Raw genomic sequence first — 24,617 nt, forward strand, 5'->3', positions numbered from 1 at the left:
TTTGCATTTTGGTTTTAGTGTGTAGTAAATTCTTAAACTTCATGATAAATACTGTAGATCATGATACAATATCATGATATAGTATTTTGGCCATAACATTCATTCCTAAAAACAGTTATCCAACTAAACCTGAGTAATCCAGGACGTTGGACTGGAGGGGAAGAGAATACTGACTGAGAAGTCGCTGATCCGAGAGGACAGGTCTATAACCTGCTCTCTGGCAGAGCGCAGCTCCACTCCTTCCCTCTGCAGCTTATCCTTCATCTTGTTTAGAGTCTTCATCATTTCCTCTTTCTCTTGTGTTTTGGTGTCACACTCCCGCTCCTTCCTCTCGAGCCGTGCCATGAGCTCTGCATGATCTAAAAGAACGGATAGGAAATCCAGCATCATTCAAATGCTCTCTCGCTGTCTCTCTCTCTCAGCGCTTGTTCACATGTGTACTGCAGTTACCTTTCCTAAACTTCTCTGCCTGGTCTCGCCACTGTTTCACCTCGTTCTCATTGACAAGCCTGTTGGCAGAGAGGAAAGCCATTAGTACGCTGTGGAAAAAGCTCACAAGGTTGGATATAGAAGAAAAACTCTGCTCTACTGCTGTTTCACTTTACCTACCTCTGCTTTTATTAACCAATTCAACTGTTGTGTTATTTTTGCGTGTTAATTAAACAATGTAATACAAATCTGTAATCAGCTTGGGATCAGAGACATTGAAGCAGCATTTTAAAAGGTTTGTATGAAAATGAATTGTGTTATTTCCTTTTTATCTCAGCAACACAGGATCATAGACACGGTTAAGCTGGGTATGAAGGGCCAACTTTGGACATAAGAGGTCATTAAATGACTTTGTATCTTTACAGAAGGTTTTAGTTCAGTGGTGAGATGAGGACTAGGAGGTTTATGGGAACAGCCTTCTGAAAAAGCCTAAAATGAAAGACCTGGACAAGCGCTGCTTTCCATAGCTGAGGAGGACAAAGAGAAAGTAAGACAACAGAATTACAATTAACATCTGACAGCACCCACAGAGATGGAATGATATAGGAAAATAAAAGATGATCAGTATGAACTCAGAGAAGCATGATGTATAATGGAGAGTGTTGTCTCTTTCCATATAAGCAAACAGTTTAAATGTCAGCACTTCTGATTTACTGTCACTTATTTAAACATTTCTGCCCCCGAAGCTTGAACAAAGAAGAGATTAAGTCTGCAGCTGACGCCAATATTGTTGAGGTGAAACAAAAGGCTTTCAGCTACCAGCCAACATGAGAAAAAACATTCTCTATTTTCGTAGGACAATTTATTCCTACCGCTAGAAGAAACATGTCAGGCCAAAAGGCCATTAGTGAAGGCAGAAGATCCATTTCAGCTCTGTAATGCCACTTCAGTGAATAGGAATGGGCTTGCGTTAGCTACTAAATTCAGATGATGCTGTTTGCTACTGGAAAGAATTACACAAGAGTGTAAAAATTAGATAAACAAAGTTCAGTAGGAGCTGGCAGAGGAGCTCCCGCCACACAAGCTGTTCTCGTGCAACACTTTCCAACCTTGCCTTCAAACTGGAGACTAAACACATTAATCACGGGCCTTGGCTTGCTTTCGGTGGTGATGGAGAATGGAAGTGTGCGAATGCTGATTATTTGGTCTAAACATAGAAAGACTGAAAAAGGCAAAGCAAATTGAAGAAGGATTACAGAAAGATGGACAGACGAGGAAAATAATCGCACTGCAAAGGCTAATGGAGTGAAGAGAGTTTGCAGTAGGAGAGAGAGAAAGAGAGTTGAAGAATGAGTGAACGAGTATATATATATATATTAGATAGATAGATAAAATATATTTATATATATAAATATATATAAATAAAAAATATATAGATAGATATACTATATAGATATAGATAGATAGATAGATAGATAGATACACGGACAGATGGATAGAGAAAAAAATATATACAAGTTTATGGAGATTCTCCACACTCTGTGTGTAAGAGCAAGTGAGAGAGAGAGAGAGAGAGAGAGAGAGAGAGGGAGAGAGAGAGAGAGAGAGAGAATAGCAGGACAGCAAATGCTCAGGAGAAAGTCATAAAGGTCATATAAAGTTCCTAGTTCTTTCGCCTCAGCGTACAGTTCTAGAAAAAAAACCTTTAATTGGTACAGAATGTTTAAAACAGAGTTGTACGATCTTGGCAAAAACAAAAATATAACCCTAAATATCTCTCTAAATATCTGACTTTTATTGCTGGCTTGTTGAGTGCCATTATTTATCAGTGACTGGTTATTTTTCATATTTGTGGTTAATAAGGAAGTATTATTTTTGCCCAAGAGTACCATCATAGCTCTCAATAAAGCTTACGTAATGGGTGCGATACACTGGGCTAATTCAATTGGAGTCATAGCTTTTGATCATACTTTCACCATGTCCAGTCCACCACCTCTGACCTTGTCATGCTCACTCAGCTCTGTGTGAAATAAGTGGTAAGAAAGATGGTCTGATACAAACCCCCCCCCCGCCACTTCCACAGCTGCATTGTGTGTGTACATCTAAGAATGTCAACCCACTCTTTTTCAATCAGCCATCCGGTGAGGTGGAGCGGTGTTTCTCTCATTATTCTGCTCTTCAGTCAAGCCTGAACCATTCTAGCTCTACAACAGCAGGCAGTGCCAGACTGCGCTTTGATCTGCGCCAGATCTAAAGGTGAGCTCATGCCTCCCCATGGTCCCCCCTTCCACTTTTAGTTCTTTCAAGCTTGAAGTGACAGACATGCTTGACATTTTCTTATAGGACAACAAATGGAATAATGCTGGGACTGTTTGATAAGGAGGAGCCACTTACATTCGAATAATATTCTTGACATTGAAATTGTCCAAGGGAGAAACATCTGGGTCTTCCCCTTTGTCGTCTTGAAGAACAATCTGCTGAAGGATGCGGTCTAGAAGCTGCCACTGCTGAATGCCGCCTGCCCCACGTTTGTCTACAATATAAAGGACATTGTAGTAGTTCCATACAGCATGTAGTAGTCCAACAGCACAGAGCTGCAAAAGCACAAATAATTTATCATCTTATAGTTTTAAGTGATTTGTCTTCTAACAGTAATTTCTCAGTAGAATGTGGAATGATAAAGAATGGAAATAGCTATTAATACCTATTTGACTGCTTAATATCTAACCAGCAAAATCTAAACATCAGGCCAGAATTGAGATGAAGAAACTTCAGCCTTTTTTCATTTCATTCACAAATCAGCAGTGAGATTTGTGAGAGGCAAGAGGTTTAGCATGTGTAGAGATCACACACCAGCATCTCACGCCATGAAAAATATTATAAAAGTTACAAAAATGCTGTCAAATCCTGAAGTGATAACTTCACTTCTGTTGTTCATTTCTATTCCTCAAGCTGCTAGAAAAACGAGCCTGGTACTTCCTGTGTGGAAAATACAGTTATTATACTGGTTGGCTGGCTGACTGTGAAGCAGCAGAGGAGCACTCACATGGCATCTGGAGGCAGTGCTGGAGAATAGACAGAAGGTGAGGGTAGGCATCTGTGTGGTTCAGCTTCTTCTTGATCAGCTCAAACATCTGGCTGGCACTCTTTGTGTCCACGTGCGTCTGCAAGGAAATCACCGTTCATTTCCTCAATTAGTGCTTAAATGAAGTCAGGAGTTTTAAAATTACGTTTAAAAAAAGGCTCATGTTGTTTCTGTAAGATCATTTCAGTGAATGGAAAGAAAACCTTCACATCCCTGAACTCGTGTTCAGTAAGCATGAGAAATCTTAGTTTTGAGTGACTGATTTATCACTGAATGATTATCAGTAGCCACATTTACATGCAGCCTAATAGTCTGTTAATAATCAAACTAATAGCTTATTCATAATAGAATATGTCCATGTATACACCACTGGAATAGGCTAGTCTGATCGAGGCCATTTGGAATACAATTTCTATCTGATTGTTTACAGGATTTCCCACCAAGTTCAATCTGTTAAATAGAAGAACAATAACTGTGTACACACCTGTATCTGATTACATTCCCAATCGGAACGTTTAAGTATGGTCTGTGCACGTGCGTTCATGTCAGAGCGAAATTTTATAACGTTCAACATGGCGGGAGCAGAAACTGGTCTGCAGAGGAGACGAAGTTTATGCTTTGAGCTTTAAAAGACGCCGGTGAGACGGGCGTCCAGCTTACGTGTCTCAGAACACGACGTCTTCCTCTCGGCCTTCTTTAATAAGTACATGTGAGGTACGTTTTCCTGAGTCTGTCATATTTTTTAAAGCAATTATAAAACACAAGCACTGCTCACTGCTGCTCATCTCACTCTGGCTGGACTCACGTGATGCTCGTTGTCATGGTAACGTCTACACTAAGTAGTACTCTATGCATGCGTGTAATTTTGGATCGGATTACTTGTAGTGTGCATGTAAATGGAAATTTTCCATCAGACTGTTAAGGACAGTGAGCACAAACACCTCAGTTTTAATCTATAATCGGAATGTGTTCAATCCAATTGGCAAAATTCTGTGCGCATAAACACAGCCGATGAGACTTACCATGTCAAAGCGTTTGGCCAGTTCACAGTCATCCTCATTCCGCACCATCTCAAAGAAGTCCAAATGTCTGAAAGAACACACAGATAAAATGGTACATTGGCTGGTTTTTGATCATCTTGGGTGACGAGTTATCCTTAACTTAAAAAAGGTCTCTCACCTGTCAAGAGTTGCGTTCTCATGACCTCTGAGCTTGTCGATGACTGGCTGGATCCCCAACATTAGGAATTCGTACCTTAGATGGAGGCGAAACTCAAGGTTGTCCTGTGCACAAAAGCAAAGCGAGTAACATAACAATAACATTAACGTAATAATATTTCTAGTTAATGTAAAAATCTATTGCGATTTTGGTGAAGAGTTAGCATGACCCTTCAGTGATCAACCAACCTCTCCTGCTCCTGCGTTTAGCACAGCGTTGATGAAGGACATGATAGCAGTCTTCAGGTTGACCTCATCTCTATAGCGACCTGTGCTCCTGTCCAGCTCATTCAGAAGAGTCTGGGAGACAGAGTCAACACTGTTTAAGCATTGTAAGAAAGGCATTGGTGATGCAATCAGAGACACAGGGGATCTTTTCTCACTAGTTTAAGTCAGTTTTGTGGCTCAGAATCCTTAAAAAGCAAGAAAATGTATCGCCATTCTACTTGGCGATACATGCTTTCATGGTCAAATAAATAAGAGTTAGCCGCTTAATCCTACGGGAATGCTTTACACTAGCCATTTGACCACTGCTGTGAGGATTTGAGTGCATTAAGCCACAAGAGCATTAGTGAGGTCAGGTAAGATCTGGATCACAAATGCCACTCCAACTCATTATGAAGTTCTGCAGGCCCACAGCCCAATGCTATGCGGCTTTATACCCCTCCAGCACTGGATATGGTGACCTTAGGCTCATGTGCAGCTGCTCTGGAGCATCCCAATCTACTATTCAATGCTTTTCTATGGAGATTATAAAAGCTGTCTGTCCACAACTGAACGCCCGTGCCAGGAAAATGAGCACCTTAAAGTAGCTGAATTCACCAATCAGAGGGGGTGTCTACAAACTTACAGTGTCAATGCTTTACTGAAGAAGACTGTGGAGCTTCTATTTATAGTCATATTTAGTTGCTTATGCTTAAACAAATATCTGTTGTCGGAAGAAAACCTCGTATCTCCAAAATGGTAACTTTACAGGAGAAGGAAAAAACATTCTTTCCTTTTAATGTAAGTCAATGGAACCAGACTTTTTTCCAAGTCATTTTGGGTAGAGTCTTTTGGTCCATTCTTCATTAAATTTACAAACAATGTAAAGGGCAACATGCATTTTCAAAACAGTCAAAAACAGAAAAACAACAAAAATGGAGATACAAGGTTTTGTTCCGACAGCAGTGATCTATTTATTGCCTGTAAACAGCAGGTTGTTGAAAAAATGTCGAGACCAAACAAAGAATGCACAGAATACTCTCTGGCATGAAGCAAGTAGACTACAGTTGCCCAGAGAGTCACGGGGTCAGTGGAAGAAAGCCATGCTAACCACTAATGTTTCAAGACTCACATTAGTTGTCGCCAAGCATGACAAAAATACAAGAACAAACACACAGTGAAGACATATGACTCTACATACATTTAAGGTCCATAAAACATGACCTCTGTAAGTGTGCGTAGTTGTTATTCTTCACAGCATGCCCCATGGTTAAAATTACAGAAGCACAGACAAAGTATATTTTGAAACACTGGCAATAATACCAACTGCCAAAATGCTAGCGCTAAAAAAGAAAACAAAGGAAAAACATGAGGCCTTTAGTTTCTGATCTTTTGCTCAACAGTTTCTGTAAGTCAACTTTTGCAAAACTAAAAAATGCAGTTAATCAATACTGTTTTGCTTGCAGTGCATCAGCATCACTTTTGTCACCGCTTTTATGTATTATCCATCAATAAATTCAGTGCCACTTTATTTTGAGTGTCCTTTTTAGATGAAACAAACACTCAACAGACTCTCAGTAACATGTCAAAAACATATGAGGGTTAGGATTAGGTTCTGGGTTGAGGTTAAGGTTAGGGTTAGGATTAGGATTAGGGCCAGGGTGAGGGTTAGGTTTTGGGTAAGGTTGGTAAGGTTAGGTTTTGTGTAATGAAAATAACATATTAACAATTCATCTACTTAATGTAAGTAATGTACCAACCGAACACCTACAAGATGTAGACTCAATGTATTCAGATGCTTCACCACTGCTACTTCACTGATATGTTGTTGATGTGTTACTGATAATCTGTTAAGAGTTTATTAATCGCCTACAAAGGTCCACTCCAAATAAAGTGTTAGCATAAATTCTGGCTAGCTGACATTCAGAGGCCAAGACTAAATACAAAAATTATGAAAAAGCATGGACAGGATATCCTGTCTGGGTTTGCTCAATAAGTTATCATATTTGGCGAACATGTCTACACATAATGTCATACTTCTATACGCAGGTTCTCTAAAGCTGATTTCTCTCATACATGATATATGTTACAAAGTTTATAGGCACTTCTAATTAGCGCATTCACCTAATTTAAGGTTCATCCATCTGTAACACAGGAGTTAACACAGGTGCATCAATAATCTCATAGAAAAACACTGACCATTAGAAGAGGATGCTCTCATGAGCCTAAGGCCACCATGCCAATTCAATGCCAAGCATCCAGTTGAGGGTTTTAAAGCCCCCCAGCACTGGAACTGCATTCTCTCTAATAGCTTTGGGATGACCTGGAGTGGTGTTTTTTCAACCCAACATCAGTACCCGGCCTCACTAATGCCTTTCCAGAAGAGTCGAGGCTGTTACTGAAGCAAATTGGGTACAATTACCCTATTATTACCAATTGTTTCAGAAGAAAAGCTGAATTAGCAGGTGTCTAGAAACTTTTGAACATAGTATATGCTCATTAAACCTAATCTAACATTTTCCAAAAAAAACATGGTACCTGGAAGCGTGTCCTTTCGGCAGCATACTTCTGGTAGTGGGCCATTGCCTGCAGTACTTTCTTATGGCCGTCGGGCACCAGGCAGACAGCACCCAGGATCTCCAGCACAGCCACCTTGGTCTTGATGTTGTCCTGGCGTAAGCTCTGGGAAATGGTGTTGATGCTCTGCGGGTGGGCCAGCACATGTGCCCGGCCCTGAGAGTTGTTCATCAGTGCTTTGATGCAGCCGATGATGGAGGTGTGGATGCGGCTCTCTGAAGTCTCATAGTCCATGCTCTTCAGGAAGTTCAGCAGACACGTCAGGCCGTCCAGCTCAATGAAGCGTGTCACAAACCTGCAGGGCAAGCAGTTTGACCATGAAAAATATGGAATATTACTAGATTTGTTTTATAATTTGAGCAGGACATTTCAGTTTTTTGTAATGACTGATTCTAACAGATTTTAATATAAGTAGGTGAGCAACTACAATGAAACACATGGAACCTATTCACTGGGCAGTACAGCCAAAATATAACATCACACTACTTCAGGATATTTCCCTGTTACACAATATGCATCACAATATGTATTTTTTTTTCTGATAAGTTGGAACAAAGGACAGAAAGAACCAGTGCCACATTTGAAAAAATAAGATCAAAAACTATGAGTACAGTGATTTTCATCCAATGTTTTACATACTGCACTAAATACAATTAAACTGGGTTAATTCTGCTGTCTTTGTAATGATGCATGCAAATAGTCCTTGTATAGCTTGTTTTTAGGGCTGAGCAATATGTTACATCGTATGCATAGTATGCTTTTCTGAGCATGTAGTGACCAGTGTCAGTACTTCAAGAGCAGTTTCTTGACACTGGTCACTACATGCTCAGAAAAGCATACTATGCATACGATGTAACATATTGCTCATATGTCACATCAGGGGGGGAGTGCTGGAGCCCATCCCAGCGGTCATTGGGCGGAAGGCAGGATACACCCTGTACAGGCCACCACTCCATCGCAGATAAGAGCTAAATACTTGATTCTAATTGTAGGCACTGCTAGCTGACCAGACCCAAGTGATCTCAGAGGCCTGTTAGGTTTGTATTCTTCATATCAGAGTTTTGTATCAATCAAAGCACTGGTTTGATGGCGATATTTTAGTTCTTTATACAATTATCTGCCGATACCGATATGATACCAATATCATTGTGCTTCTCTACAGTAAGGCGGAGCTGAGTTGATTTGAGGTGAGCAAGGGTTTAAACACATCCTGATCTATTCTGATCTTTCTCCATTCACTTTTATTCCCGGGAGTCTTGGCAGAGACACTCAATCCAGATGGCTTCCATATAGTCTCAGCTGCATAAACACAAAACACATAAAACTGTATGTTCTGTAAGTGAACCCTGAAATGTGTCAGTATGGAACAAGCCTCTCAACCCCTCATTCATCATAGCAGCCTAAATGGCAGTGCTCATTAGCCAGGCTAATTAAGGTCAATCACGTTCTTGACCTTACTGCTCCACCGCAGCCCTCTCAAATGACCTACCGTTTACATATACAGAGCGGGGATGACATCAGCGTCGGCGACATTCTGTCTTCTATTAATGAAATTTCCCTCTGCTCCGTTCCTTTTCTGTACATGCCACATATTTTACGCGAACCCAACACCAGTCCGCAGTGCACTCCTGCCCCAAAGAGGCTCAGAGATGACATTCAAAATGAGGAGGAGGCCCACTGTGATTTATCCTTGCTAATCAGAATAGATACATTGTTTTGACATGGTTGGATGAAACTGGTCCAAGTTCCATCCCCTCCCACTGCTCTCTTGGCACCAACTAGGCCCTGAAAACCACGGATCTCACTCCAATGGGAGGAAATCACTCCATAATTATCCCATACAGTGCAGCTCCTAGCCTCATGCACCACATTTGATCCCACTGTTGCTGAGCCTCTTGAGCAAATGCAGTTTACCTGGCATAGCACAGCTGTCTTTAGAGTGAACCGCAGTCCCCGAGAATCCGAGGAGCAAAGCGTGCATGAGATCATAGCTGGCCTGCGCTGAACCTGCTACTTGATACAGTTAATTGTTAACACTACCGTATGGATTAGCCTTCATTATCCAATTTCCAAATCAAGCATATACCGAACACTCACTTAAAAGTAATCTCTGACACGGACGATCTGCGGTAGATTCAGCCGGTCTGTTCTGAAGCAATGCTTGTAAAACATGGCCATTTTACACAGCTCCTGTTCAAATCCTCTGGTTTTCATTCACAGTACTTTGAAAATGCCTGAGACCCACCCTTCATTTATGTAATTTCCAGTCAAAATGGCCAATTCTTTGTGTGTGTTGTGCTGGTACGAGTGGATCAGACACAGCAGTGCTGTTGGAGTGTTTAAACACCTCAGTGTCACTGCTGGACTGAGAATAGTCCACCAACCAAAAATAACCAGCCAACAGTGTCCTGTGGGCAGCGTCCTGTGACCACCGATGAAGGACTAGAGGATGACCAACACAAACTGTGCAGCAGATGAGCTATCGTCTCTGACTTTACATCTACAAGGTGGACTGACAAGGTAGGAGTGTTGTAGAGTGGACAGTGAGTGGACACAGTGTTCAAAACCTCCAGCAGCACTGCTGTGTCTGATCCACTCAGACCAGCACAACACACACTAACACACCACCAGAATGATCCACCACCCAAATAGTACTTGCTCTGTGAGGGTCCATGGGGGTCCTAACCACTAAAGAACAGGGTAAAAGGGGGCTAACAAAGTATGCAGAGAAACAGATGGACTACAGTCTGTAACTGTAGAACTACAAAGTGCACCTATATAGTAAGTGGAGCTGATAAAGTGGACAGTGAGCATAGAAACAAGACGGTAGTCATAATGCTATGCCTGATCAGTGTATTATATACACACACACATATATTGCATGGTTGTCAGTTTTTTAAGTGATCTTTGGCATTTGGATCTCATATTTGTCTCTTGTATGTAGACTCATATAAGCTAATTTAAAATGCCTCCATTTGAGCTGCAGTAGGACAACGACTGAGAAGCTTGGCGTTAGATCTAGAAACTGTTAAACGCCTGGTGAACGATCTGTTGGTTCTCACTTTCCATCAGTGTATCACTCTCCTTGTACTGCTTCTATTTCATATCCATCATTAATAATCTGAGACTGGAACATATTCCTCTCAGTGCTGACTGCTCTGCTCAGCCAAGAGACATGCATTCTGGAGCAGATGCTGTACGCTTCACTCTGAGGAGGCAGAACAGCGCAGAAAGCAAGACCTCATGGCATGAAACATGAGCCAACACACAGACACACTCCGTGCCAAAGGAGTCTCCGCTCCGGAATAATGAGGTCAGATCCAACAAGACAGCCAGTTAAAAAGGCCACCTTGTCGAGTCAGTGCATTTGGCTGGACCAAAGCCAATACAATTAGACTTCTTAAAGTGGAGCAGCGATTGGCTTATCGCTGCTAGACAGTAATACTCTGAGGCAATGGTTCTCAAAACAGTCCTCGGGGCCCCTGAGACGGTCCACATTCCAACTCCGAACGCATAAGCACAGAGCAAAAATATGGATCGTCTGGAGGACCCTTAGGATCGGGCTGAGAACCACTGCTCTGACGTCTAAGAACAGAGCTGGTTTTTAACAGCATTTCTACATCGACGCCAATATCTATACCTTAATTGTGATACTGATACTGATTCCTTACTTTTTGGTACCTTCTTTTAAATCCAAACTGAAAGTGGGCGTGGCTTAAATCAGAAACAAGTGAGAAGTAATGGAAGCTGGTATATTTACTGACTACAGATTAACAGATTACAGACTAATCAGAAGCACTGATGTTTATCACATGCATACAGGATGCATTTAAGACAAGCATCCTTATAGGCCCACAGATGCCCAGATGACTATCTAGGTAAAGAAATCTGGTATTAAAGGACTCTGTGGTATTAAAGTGATTTGGTCAGTACCATAAAAAGAGTCCAGTCCTTTATAAGAGCAGAAAGAACAGACAGCTTTACACAATGAAAAAAAAAAAACAAAAAAAACAATCAAAACAAGATATTAAGAAGCTCATATGCTTATCATGACCACAGAAATCGGGCCACAAATATTTAAATTATTTATTACTGAAACGAACAACAACTATTCAATTGCATATGTTTACCTATTCAGCCCACAGCAGTTTAACCCCCCATTCATAGAGTAGTTCCAAAGAGTGTTTCAGCTCTGAGTGCTTTTTTTGATGAGGCGCAATATAGAGCAGCCAATCAGAACAGAGCTCATTCGTCTTGGGCTGTGTTCAGACTGCAGGCATATTGGATTTGTGTCTTAAATCAGATCTTTTGAGACGACTGTCTGCACTGTTATTTGCTAGTGATCAGATCAGATTTGTGTGTCCAGACATCACTAATCCATCTGCATAGGTTGCTATGGTAACGAAGTAGGCGTCAGTAACTGCGTAGCTATGCTGGTGATGCAGATTTCAAACGCAGATGCAGGAGAGATGGAGGTGAATCATCTCGCCTTCCAAATGCTTCAAAATTCTCTGGCATAAGCATGAATCTTTAGTGCTGTTCAAGAAACCCATTTCTGTCACTCTGGATTTGACATTGTCCTTGTGTGTCGCATTGTGAGTGATGCAAAAGATATCTGGAAATCTCATTTGAGCGTCCGGAGCATCCAGACTGAGACGCATCTGTAAAAATCTGATTGTAATCGCATTTCAAACCACCTCCAAATGTTGTTTGGATCCATTTGGCAAAAATCAGGTTTCATGTGGTTTTTAGCTGTCCAGACTACCAAAAGTCAATCTGGATACAATTTGGATATGCCACAAAACGGATTTCATGTAGTTTTTTAGCTGTTTTAAACTATCAAAAATCAATCTGGATACAATCTGGATATGCCAAAAATCAGACTGTGTGATTTTTAGCTGTCTAGGCTGTCAAAAATCAATCTGGATACAATCTGGATATGCCAAAAATTGTATTTGGGTTGACAGTCTGAACATAGCCTTAGATCAGTCTTAAAGACACAATAACACAAACAGCCTGTTTAAGTTGAAAGGGGTAAAGAGAGCTTGGAAAATGATGATGTAAAAATGAATTATGACCAAAATAAAACACAAGAAAAGTGTAGGCATAATGAAGTCTTGTCAGTGTATTCTTTTTCTTTGTATCCTAACCATTAATAATGTAGACCTAAAAATATTTGCAATGTACAATTGTAAGTTTTTGCTATGATTACATCTGACAATGTCTAACAAATGTTAATGGCAGACTACTATAAGCATTCAAAACATGATTTGGATTAAACAAACAGATTATAGGGTATTAAAGACCATATTAATTAAGCAGTCGAGGATCAGAGTGACCATTGGAAAAAAAAAAAACAGAGCAGACCACTGCTATACTACCTTCTCTCCTCAGTAGTAAATTCATTGAAGGGTCTGGAAACTCAACACCTTCACAGCTTGCTGACTTTTCATAGTTGGAAATGGTGAGCTAGCCCCTGTCTCACCTTCAACAGTCCTCATAAACACTTCACACATACAACCACACACCTGCAAATGGTTTCATATACTTTTTTCTTCTGCTGTGAAAGAGCAGAGGCCAGTGTAGCCTTGCTTCCTGCCAGAGGTGTCAGAAGCTCATGGGGGAGCGACATACAACACCACTACAGCTGTGGATAAATAAGCCATAAAAATAATCCATCTGATCTCAGCTTTTGCAATCCTGCGGAACAAAGGCCTCAGCGAAGCGCTACAAATCACTCAGCTCAGTAGCTCCGGTGGCCCAGACTGCAGGTTTGTCATTGGGGCCTTTGGGGGCCAGTGAGTACTGTGTATAAGCACAAACAAGCTGTTTACTGATCCCTGCCAGCATTCAGGTAGAGCACGTCCAACGACATACTGCAAGGGGATATAAAATGCCTATTTGAATTTGAGCCATTTCCAGCGAATCACGTAGGCCTGCTGCTGAAAATGTGCAGATTTAAAGGATCCTCTGGGACCTAGTAAACATTAACAGTGACGTTCCACCAGCTGAGGTCTGATTAATCAACTCTCTGACCCAGGCAGACACAGAGACAACTACAAACCACAAAAGACAAAAGCTACGCACACCTACAGTATCCCGAACACTGCTTATTAGATCAGGTTGGAAGCGGTCTGCGTGAAGGAAACAGCAAGAGTAGCACACGGCCGTTTAAAGCCCAGCCAACACAAACGCTGCCTCACAGGACAGTTTCTGCAGCCTAAATCCTCCTCGCCTGCACCCTCCTCTCGTTTCCTCTCAGATCATGCAGAGCTCACCTCAAGAGTTATGCTACTATATTCATACAGCACCGGGAAAAAAAACAAGGCACCGTCCAAAAAGTCTTAAAAGGTGCAGTGTTGAGTTTCAGCAAAGGCATTTGACAAATGTGAAAACAAAGGGGTTCGGTAGGTTCAATCTATCTAGCCTTTTCTGAGGTCATGCAGTCAATATTTTGAAGGCTAATATTTGAACGGGAGAGAGAGAACTTTTGAATATTTATACAAGCTGTCGAGGGGGCAGGAAGCCACTGATCTCAGGTCAGCTCCTCTCGACGAGGGAACACTCATCCTCAAATTATTCCCTCAAACATCCAATGAAACATAATGGATGCCAGAATGATTAAGGACATCTATCAGACGAGTAAACTATGCATGCAAGACGAAGCCTTACTATCATGACAGTAATCATCACAGTTTTAGATGTTTCCGTAGTAATCTAAAAATTAGGGTTGGGATGATAATGTTAAAAAAATGCATAAACTGGGAGGAACATCAATAATTATCAGCCCATTTTTATTTAATACCACAGGTATATTAATATATTCCTTAAATCTAGTACACACAGCTGCTAATCAGCATTTTTCTTTTTAGAAGAATGGGCTGCTACTCAGCATCTGCATCTTTGAGTCTCTCTAGGTTGAGTTACTTCTCAACTAATCTATTTTTCGTTCTCTTTATCTTCTTTGAAAGAGGGTGAGGGGCTTTTGTAATGCTCATGCTTACAAAAAGAAAAGAAAAAAAAACAATAAATCCTACCTATTTATTTAACAGCCAGTATTGAAAATGTAAAAATACCAGATGTTTAAAATATCACAAGTGGCCAGTGTAGGATTCTCCTTTAGCAGCTGTAGCCAGTCAGCAGCTTGTCTATGATGTCCACCCTCACACACACACATATATACAAAACAGACACACACACACACTAACAGCAGACCATGTAGGAGGAGGACAGAGTAAAGGGACTCCACACTTATATTCCCCTGTGGGTTCACCCCAACACCACATGTGTAATATGAGTGTGTGGGGGGTGAACAGTGTGAAGACACTGAAAATGTGTTATTTTATATGTTCTTCACAGAAAATGAGCAAAGGCAGAGGAATCTGAGGTTGAAATAATAATAAATCACATCATTTTTTTCTTTTGGTAAACATTGAAAATGGGTCCCACAGACCTGAACACCACACAAGAGTTAAAAATGTCTAAAAAGCACTAATACTACAGATGGCACCAAATCAACACTAGGAATGAGTATGAATGTTTGAATATTCGAATAGTTATGAAAGTGTAAAAAAAAAATTAATAATAAATGAGTATGTTTGTTATGCGAATGAGGTTGTCTCTACTTCTATTCTCCACTAGTAGGCAGTGTAGAGCCAACATCTTTTGCTTTGGACAGAGTTTCTTCTGTTTACTCTAGAGAAAAAGGCCTAGAAAGAGAGCTAAACTACTATGGATTTGTGGTCTGGGTGTAATATAGCATATTAACAGTAAGACTGAGTCTTTTGTCATGGTATCTTGACATGTCCAGTATTTGGTAGTCTGAAGACAAATTTAATATCAAATTTGACCAAAATGCCAACCCTACCCAACGCCAGGTACCAGGCTGACATCAGAAGACAATGCTGGACTGGGTATTTGAGGAAAAGAAAGAATGAGTGTGCTTCAATCCTGTAACAAACCTGTTCTGAAACAGCACGCACTTACACTGTGTGATATGATGTCAGCTGTGTAGGTCTTCCTGTGGGCTAACAGAGTGTTTGAGTAGTTTGAGTATGAGACTTTTAGGTGATCATATTAAGTTCTTGAATTAAAAATGGCTCAGTTTAAAGCTTAGTAGCTTTTAAAAGAAAAAAAATATTGTACTGGCTGATGCAACATTGGTATTAATAAGGATTTCAATATTGGTGTCGGTATTGGAATAAAAAGTGTAACTAATACAAACAGAAATATTTCACCGCAGGCATTATACGGATTTCAGAAATGATTTAATATCTCATATTTCTTTTTTACAATGTAAATAAGTATGATATCAGCAATACTTCTGTTGCCTTTTCAGATTATAACTGCACAAACATGTGTCACCCTGGTGCTTATGATGAGCAGTAGGATATTCACTTCCACTGTGACTGTTTAAAAAGATGCTTATAGAGTTATTAAAAATTTAAATGGTATTTTTACTCTGTCATTTATCATTAAACTCTGAACTGTCCCCTCCTTAACACTAGTGCAGACTACCAATTTTGTCCCGACCCCTGTTTAGACGAGTCTCCTTGTGAGTCACCACAGTAAATGAAGCCATCTCTGTCTGATCTGAGCTCATTACGCAGTGCTGAGAGATTCAGGCTGGATCAGTAGACGGGGGGTGGGGGTGGAGGGTGGGGGGACTGTGTTGTGGTTTCACTGCACACTTCACTCAGACCAAACCAGGCAACGTCTGTGATCTCCCCACTCGTCTAGAATGAGAAGGTTGTCAGACAGACCCACGCATCATCACAGAGAGCAAAGGAGTGGAAAAGTCCCCAACAATCTGTGATCAACCTTCATCCTCCCCCAGTGCGCTCAGTCAAAGTCCGGTTAAAATGACACTCTGATGACTGGACCGGTCCGAGGAAGGAAGAAAGTTAACAGCAGTAATTACAGATCTTGTATTACAGAGATCTTGACAGCAGAGCGATTACTCAGTTTAGTCTGATATCCATCTCTGTATCTCTTCGTGTGTGTCAACCACACGCACACTAACACACATACACACACACACAGCTGGATGCAAAAGTTTGAACACCCCCGGTCAAATTACATGTTCTGTTGATTGTAAGTGAAAGAGAGCAAAGTTAAATATGGCATTTTTCTGGCACTTTAGGGCACAGTTTCGATATATTTCTGCATATTTGAGTTTAACATATTAGAAAAAATAAAACATAAAATGTAAAATGTTCCATAACTTTAAAACAGGACACATTTTGGGGTTTTTTTTCCCTCTAATATGATAAATTCAGCAAATAAACAGTAATTGTGCATTAAAATGTACAGGAGTGTATTCTCTGCAGAGGAGTGTTCACTTATTTTCACTTAGAAAAAAAAAGTTATCAACAGTAACTTGACCATGAGTGCCCAAAGATTTGCATACAACTGTAACTACGCACAACTGTAACTTTCTCACGTAGAACTACACTGCAGGTCAAAAGTTTGGAAGAGAGACCAAAAAAAGTAAAAATAAATCAATCAATAAATGAATGAATAAATAAATAATCAATCAGGTAATATTTCAGATTAGGGATGACATTATAATGCCATTTTAGTGCTCTTATTAAGCCTCATCAAGTCAGTAGCTGCTAATTAAACTGCCTTCTCATTGCTACTTTATTAATTAATAAATAGAATGAAATAAGCATTTTCAGAGCACTTTTGTTTGTGTATAATAGATCAAAATCTTTTGCACATCTTTTCAGGTGTCCATTATTATGCCATTATTAAGCCTTACCAAACCAACAGCTAGTAATTAACTTAACTGCCAGTAACTGCTAATTAACTGGCTGCCCTTTTCTACATTATTACGCAATAACTTAGTTGAAGTACGGACTTTGTGCACTTGGTCCACAACCGCACTCTGAGCCACTTTGTGCCTTTAGCTGTCCCCTTTCCTTACCCTAGGCAGCCCACTGCTTCACTTTATATCACATGTGTCAGACTCAGGTCCTCATGGGCCAAAACACTGCAGGCTTCAGCACACTGCCTCATTAACCACACCTGATTTAGCTCATCAGCTAATTAGCAAGGCCTTCATGAACTGAATTCAGATTGTCAGATGAGGGTAAACGCTGATCTCCACAGCACTTTGGTCTGGAAGGTCCCCAGTTTGACATGCCTGCTTTATATCACGTTCAATTAATACTGTCAACAAGATCTAAAAGTAATGTCACATCACAAGTGAGGATAGTGAACTCAGTGTCTGCAGAGCTAGCAGTGACTTGTGAAAGCTTTTTAATGTTCATGCTGTTAATGTAAGTAAATTACAGTGGCAGCCTGTGTTGTGCCCTTGTAAAACAAACTCCTTTGGCTTGGGACCAGCTTCTTAAGCCCTGCCTTAGTGAGTGCACTAAGAGAGCTGACAGCAGTAAAAATAAGTCTATCACACAGTGGGCTTTCCAGGCTTATTACAAGTCTCTTGCTAATTGCGATTCACCCAACTACTTTCCATCATGAAACAGCCCAAAAGGAAGTTGAATAGTCAAAATATGTACTGCATAATTTGAAACCTCAGCATGTTAACAGATCATTAATCTTCAGTGTGCTAAGTCCTTATGATCCTCTGCCCACTCCTTCCCTCTGTGCAGTCGTCTAGTGTGTCAGAAGTGCATCAAATGACACGGATTTACAATTGGGGTAACAGAAGAGAACATCTGCAACCACTTGCGCTTGTGGCACATACTCACACAGATGACCTAGTGTAATTTTGGAGCCAGAACATCACAATGCCTTGTTTGTGTGTGATCCACGGCCCCCCTCCAACACCACTGCCAGTGTTATGCACGATTGGCGGCAGACTGTCTATGCTGACTAACAAATCCTTTGAATCGAACCTCGAGCTGGACTCACAGCTGTCATTTCTGTCATTTCTGTCCTTTTCGGGGACGGCGACTTGAGTTGTGGCGGAACGCCGTTGCGTCGTAAATTCCCACAATGGCGAGCCAAAGCTGAAGATGAGTTGTAAACAATCATCCGCGCTCAAACTCATGTTGTCACGCGTTTATGAGTCCATGCGCCCTCGTTTTGATGGAAAGAGAAGACAGGATTGGGTTGTCTGTCGGATCGGGCCGCAGCTGTTCCCTAAGCACCGAGCAGGCCTACATCTGGAACAGTGGCAACTGTCAGCTATATAAATACACGTGACATGTCAGTCGTGCCACTAAAGACAAAGCTCTTGCATGCAAAATATTTACCTATAAGACAGTAATTATGCATTAAAATGCGCACAAGAAGTGGGTTCTCTGTAGAGCATGTGTTCACTTAATTTTACATAGAAAATCAATAAAATGCCATTTGACAAGGGGCACACAAACTGCTGCATTCCACTGTATAATGTCTGTTCGTTTGGGAATTGATGAAATACATAAGTTTGGCTGATTTTGTTTGGAGTTGTGGCACTCGGGACGTTAATAATAAAAAAAAGCTACATGCTTATTAGGTGCCAAACCGAGAAGAACATTTGAAAACACATTTTTTGAACACATTTGAAAACATACTTGAAAAAGCCAGGAAATCTGTTAGATACTGAGGGTTAAACTCAGTTTCTATTGAGCGGGAGGCATTAGCAAAGGAGTAAGACAGCTTTTCCAGATGAGCTAAAGCTACAGCTAACGACTATAATGTTAAATGGTGGGAGGAACCGTTATCTTCTCTTCTCAGTTAATTAAGTCCCAGCTTGCTGAAGTATCACTAGTAGCCATGAAAGTGTATTGCAAATAAAGCAATTTAGCCTCAAATGAAAGCAAATCTGCCACATTCTGCAGCTACTGTTGACTCTGGCACTTGTTCTGTTTGGACCAGAAGCATAACTACCTGTTATAGAAGCTGACAGAAGTGGCAAGCTGGAAATGTGAAAAGAGTCCATTATGAATAAACAAAAGGCCTTGTCGACTTGGAAGTAATAGTCAGGATCTGAAGCTTCGAATGACATTCAGTAGGCAGCTTCTGCAGGGCTTCCCATGTTCATGACTGATGTGGAGATTACATCATCTAATTGTAGTGAGGTTTGGATTTACAGTAGTCTAAAATGGCTTATATTGCAGCTGTAATTCAAAGGGTGGGTCTAAATTAGGAGCCTCTAAAACAGTGGAAGAGAAACAGTGGCTTGAATAAAATCAGAGGCGGAGGGTCATTCATTTCCTCTTCTGTCAGATACAAATGATGCACAATACGAGCACTACTGCAAATCAAATTTCCTCTCTACTGTATCGTTACATCATGCACTTGCATTAATGAAGTTAAGTAAAAGGAAACACTCGCTCTATATTCATCAGTGAAGGTCCTGCCAGTTGCTCTCAAGGAAAAATAAAAAACTACAAAAATAAATCACAAATAACATGTATTAAAAGCCAATAACTTTTTGATTGCTTTCAAATTGCAGGCTACTCAGTCGTGTCTCCCTCAGTTTTCCCTCCTCCTCTCTCTCACAGTGGTTAGTGAACTCCCGCCTCTGCAGGGACCACTCGGATAACGGTGCATTTTCATCCACTTTAACGTTCCAGCATAAACCCAGCCACTGCTGGCCAAAGGTGCTCAGACATACCAGGAGCAAAAGAAAACCTTAGCCTGGTTCCACGACAGACCACAAAACCCCAGACACGACCCAGATGGTCCCTCATATATGGTAACGGGGAGCAATGACTCTTGGGAGAACTGAATATAAAGTGGTGTCCGGATCAAGCGGCTAGACGGCTGGGTCCAGCATGACGGACGACTCCCGATGCAGTCTCCCGCTGTCTGGCACAGCTCTGAGATCTGCTCGCTGTTAGCAGCTCCTGATGAAAGAGACACTAAAGCTGTTGTAGCATCTGAGGGAAAGCAGGATCTCAGAGGGAAAAAAAATGCTTCTGAAGGAGGAATGAGCTATTCTTTGAAGACCTTTGAAACCCATGGCTATTTTAAGAAAGGCAAGATATTCTTACGGGTTTCATTTCTTGACAGCTTGTATATCCAACAAAATCAACTTAATCTGGCTCTCTTATTGTTCTCCATCTCAACAGCTGCTCCACACTTGCTGAAGGCCTGAACATACATTGCTTTCATAGATTAGAGCTTAATTAACAACTGTAGACTCTACAGCTATTCTTGATCACGCTGGACGTCCATACAGGCGCAGAACAAGGTCACATCTGCTTAAGCTGGTACAGAGTGGATGAGCTAACGTGCACAGAAGTTCTGATTACATGAATGTAATCTCAAGTTTTTCCCCCCTGTGGTTTACAGGCTGAACAAGTGTATTTGCTACACAGCCTCATTAATATGAATTAATATGGCTGTTCTTGTCCTTATTAACCTTCAGGACCCACCAGGCTTTCATTATTTAGTCCTCACCTTCAACCAAAAGTGGTTCTTCCAGGGTCCCTTGGTAACACTTTGACACATGACATTATGGCATACGACAACATGACACTGTTATATTACTGAACAAAATCTGTCATGGCATATAACATCTGATATAAGGCATTGTTATGCAAGGTTCAAGTAAAGTGTTACCGGTTCTTCACTAAAAGCAATGGTTATATATAGCACTGTGATGACTCAAAGAACCATCTGAAAAGGTTCTTCACAAGGTTAAATGATTCTTCGCTGTCTCTCCTTTAAAGAACCTTTGAGAAATTGTACTATTTAGCACTAAAAAGGGTCATAGAACCTTATTTTGCCCTATATATAACCCTTTTTGCTAAGAGTGAATCAGACCTCAGTCATTTCACATTGTTCTCCATGCAATTAGAAGAGCAAATGAGAATATCAAGCAGTTAATATCAGCATTGGCTTAAATGTGAGGTCCATACCTCATGGGTTGAGTGCGGAGTGCCGTTTTCAAGTCCTCCACCACTTTATTCCTCATCTCCATCTCCTCCTCATCAAACGCGAAAAGTGTCTGCATCTGGAATAAACGGACATTCCAACTGTTAATCCTTTTTCTTTATTGCGGTTGAATTATTCATTTTTAATAAGGTCCGGTGGGCAGATAACGATACAAAGCTGTGCAGAGCAAACCAAAAAAGGACGATAACATCTCCAAGCTGAGCTCACACTGCAGTAGGCCTCATACGTTTATGCAAAATGGTCATTAGCATTGCAATAGCACATGATTCGCTTATTTTAAGCAAACAAACCCAAACACCCTGTTTAAGAATAAAAATGTCAAACAGTAAAATAAAGAGAGTGCGTCTGACTGAGTCGCAGGGGTTTCCTCCTCCAAAAATAGTGCACTTCCAAAATCTGTAAGCCAAGTAGTTACAATGAAAAAAGCGCACTGCAGTCATGCTTTACGTCTACTTTGCGTAGCATCAAACTATTGTTGTTCTCGTAAGCTTTAGCACCAGGCTCCTGTCCAGCTTCTGTGCTGACTTTCTCCTTCCACTACGGGTTTACGCCAAGCAGAAATGATTCACAACTGTATGTTACAGCTACACTAAATCCTATTCAGGAAGGCTGTCTAATAACGTGCCTGCTTTACTGTTTGAAAACGACAGAAACTCTGCCAAGGTACCCAAAGTGAAGACTTATGTTGGCTGACTTGGTTGAAGGAAGTGCTGAGAGTCATGCTTGGTAGCCTGGTACTGTTTTTTAAAGAGCGACGTAGATCATGTTTATGGAAAAATAGCACCAGGGTCCTCTTATTCACGTACAACCAAATCCAGGCTCTGCTCTCGCCGTGGGGCTGCGCAGATGTTTCAGTCATAACATCCATTGGACAGGTCTGGCCTGGCCTTGTCCAGATGGCTCCCGGATCACTGGCAGGCCTGCAAAGCCCCTGGCTCTGCTCCCTAAACGGATGCGTGTTCTCAATGGCGGACAGTAGGATGTAGAAGTCCAGGGGGTGAAGGGAGGGCGGATTATCTGCTATACTGTAGGCTAAACGTGCACTCTTTAACCAGAGATGACTCTGTCTGATGACCTAGTGTGATGATTAACGGTGTCAAAAGGTCAGGAATCCTATCTACTGAGGTTATTCTGATTAGGAACCAGCTCTACTATATCACTGCATTCATGAGGGCAGGAACGCTTTACCGAAGTCAGCATTTCTGACCCTTTGAGAGTTTATCCATGCAACTGGTGGTTACAGCTACTGAGCTTAAGTTGCCAGCGATTGCATCAAGTTCTTCCACAACTGAGTTTTATGAAATAACTGGAATGTGCTTACATTCATGAGCAAACCGAGAATATTAACAAGTGGCTGCTTGACTCGATGTTTGCTGAGCACAGTTAAGCACTAAAAACACTCCGCTTCATAGATTGCGTACATGCATGAATCTCCTGAAGAGTTATGGAGTATAGGGCATGTATCTGTGACTGAAGACCAGAGACTTGGGCCTAATTTAAGAGGTTTCAGGCTTGGCCTGGGTTACCGTACTCTAAATTCTCAGCTCCACAGCAGCAACGCTGCGAAAATGATACAAATAAAACTGACATGAATGGATGGAAGAGTGCGGCCTCATCAGGCTTGACAGGGTGTTCTGCATGGCTTCAGGGAGCCGTGTATCCTTGCTGGGCCAAGCAGACACTGGGAAAATGAGCTCATTCAATAATTCAGCTACCAGAGCTATCCCATGAGCACACTGTACAACTCCTCTCCAAGCCATGAAGTCATGGCCTAAACTCTCCACACTGCTGCACACTAAGCGGCCTGAGCTAGAGCTGGGATCAGTTATCGATTTATCAATAACAGTCATGAACTTAGAATTTATGGACTTTTTCCTTCCATTTTGTAAGCATGAATGTTCTGCGCTCCGATCTGTGATGTGAAACTCCAGTTCTGGTTTTGCTCCATTTACTCATGCAGCAGTGACTTGGCCTGAGAGTGTCACACTGATATATGGAGGAAACATCAGAAACAGTACTTTTTCATTCTTAATTATAGTAAAAAAGTTTAGTTGCCATGAGATCTTTAGAGACAGCTGTAATATGTGTAGAGGAAAAAGTGAGTGTAATATTTAAACACACTTACACTTTTACGTTGACACACTTATTTCACACAAACGAAGAAAAAAATGGATCCACTGAGTGATTTTTTATCTGCAGTGAAGAGACAGCTACTTAAAATAAAAATAAAATAAAAAAAAAATACTGACTCTGAGGCTGAAGCTCTGCTGCAGTGCTGTGTGCACATGCAGAAGAATTTGAGGCTCTACTTCAGCTCAGAGCTCCATGCATTAAAAAGAGCAAATAAAGTATGACCTGACATGAAAGACATGATGAAAGATGCCATATAATGTGTATGTTTTCAAAATGTGCCTTTTGATTTAATGCTTTTTTTGTCTGTAAAACTTGAGCTTTGTCACCTCCTCTGGCACAAATGGAAACTGTCCTAGATATACAGAATGTTACTGTAAAATATTTTTGATTTTTAAACAACAAAAATATCAATATTTATTGATACTATTGCTCTGAATCATCAATTTTACAAAACTGTTTATCGCCCCAGCTCTAATTCCTGCAATGTGTGGATTTCATCTAACATTACAGGACATGTGCATCTCTGAGTGTATGTGTACGGTACAACGCCGGACTGCCTTACAGTTCCAGTGGATGTTTTCCAGCCCTGCTTTACTTTAGCGACTCACACCATCTACTGTACTGTCGCTTGAGAGAAATTCTTATTGTTAATGTTGTTATTACAGGCCCTAATAATCAAGCTTTGCACTTAATTTTGCAGATTTCTGTTGTGTGTGGTGCACTTTGGAGAAGCACTGTACACAGCAAACTCATCTACAGAGTGGATCAATAAATCTGTAAATCTAAAACACTCCGAACCAATCTAAAGTAGCTCCATCAAGTAAAATGTTCTTTCCTCTTGAAATACAAAGCCAAATGGTTCTCATCATTGAGACTGGATGCTCGTTCCACTTATATACAAAGCAAACATGCTCACAACACAAAAGCCTCCACCACTGATTGCTTTTATTGATCATCTATGCAGAAGTAGAAAGTACAGAGAAATTAAGCTGAAGTGAAAGTAAACTCTTGAGGATGAATGAATGAATGAATGAATGAATGAATGAATAAATAAATAAATAAATAAAACTGAGGGCCAGTTTGTTTGAGAGTTCTAGAACCATGCTATGGAAGAA

The 24,617-nt window shown here is 40.9% G+C and overlaps 1 protein-coding gene across 1 annotated transcript in view; it reads right to left on the bottom strand.

The window, feature by feature from the left end:
• The window catches only part of daam2 (dishevelled associated activator of morphogenesis 2), a 104,426-nt gene that overhangs the window by 31,774 nt on the left and 48,035 nt on the right, over positions 1-24,617 (bottom strand). The window contains 9 exon segments of the mRNA XM_036593478.1: positions 175-359; positions 451-509; positions 2,824-2,962; positions 3,476-3,593; positions 4,537-4,603; positions 4,694-4,797; positions 4,921-5,031; positions 7,474-7,807; positions 21,333-21,427. Coding sequence (XP_036449371.1) covers positions 175-359; positions 451-509; positions 2,824-2,962; positions 3,476-3,593; positions 4,537-4,603; positions 4,694-4,797; positions 4,921-5,031; positions 7,474-7,807; positions 21,333-21,427 — 1,212 coding nt within the window.

The sequence above is a fragment of the Colossoma macropomum genome, unplaced genomic scaffold, assembly GCF_904425465.1.
Source record: "Colossoma macropomum unplaced genomic scaffold, Colossoma_macropomum, whole genome shotgun sequence".
Classification (NCBI taxonomy): domain Eukaryota; kingdom Metazoa; phylum Chordata; class Actinopteri; order Characiformes; family Serrasalmidae; genus Colossoma; species Colossoma macropomum.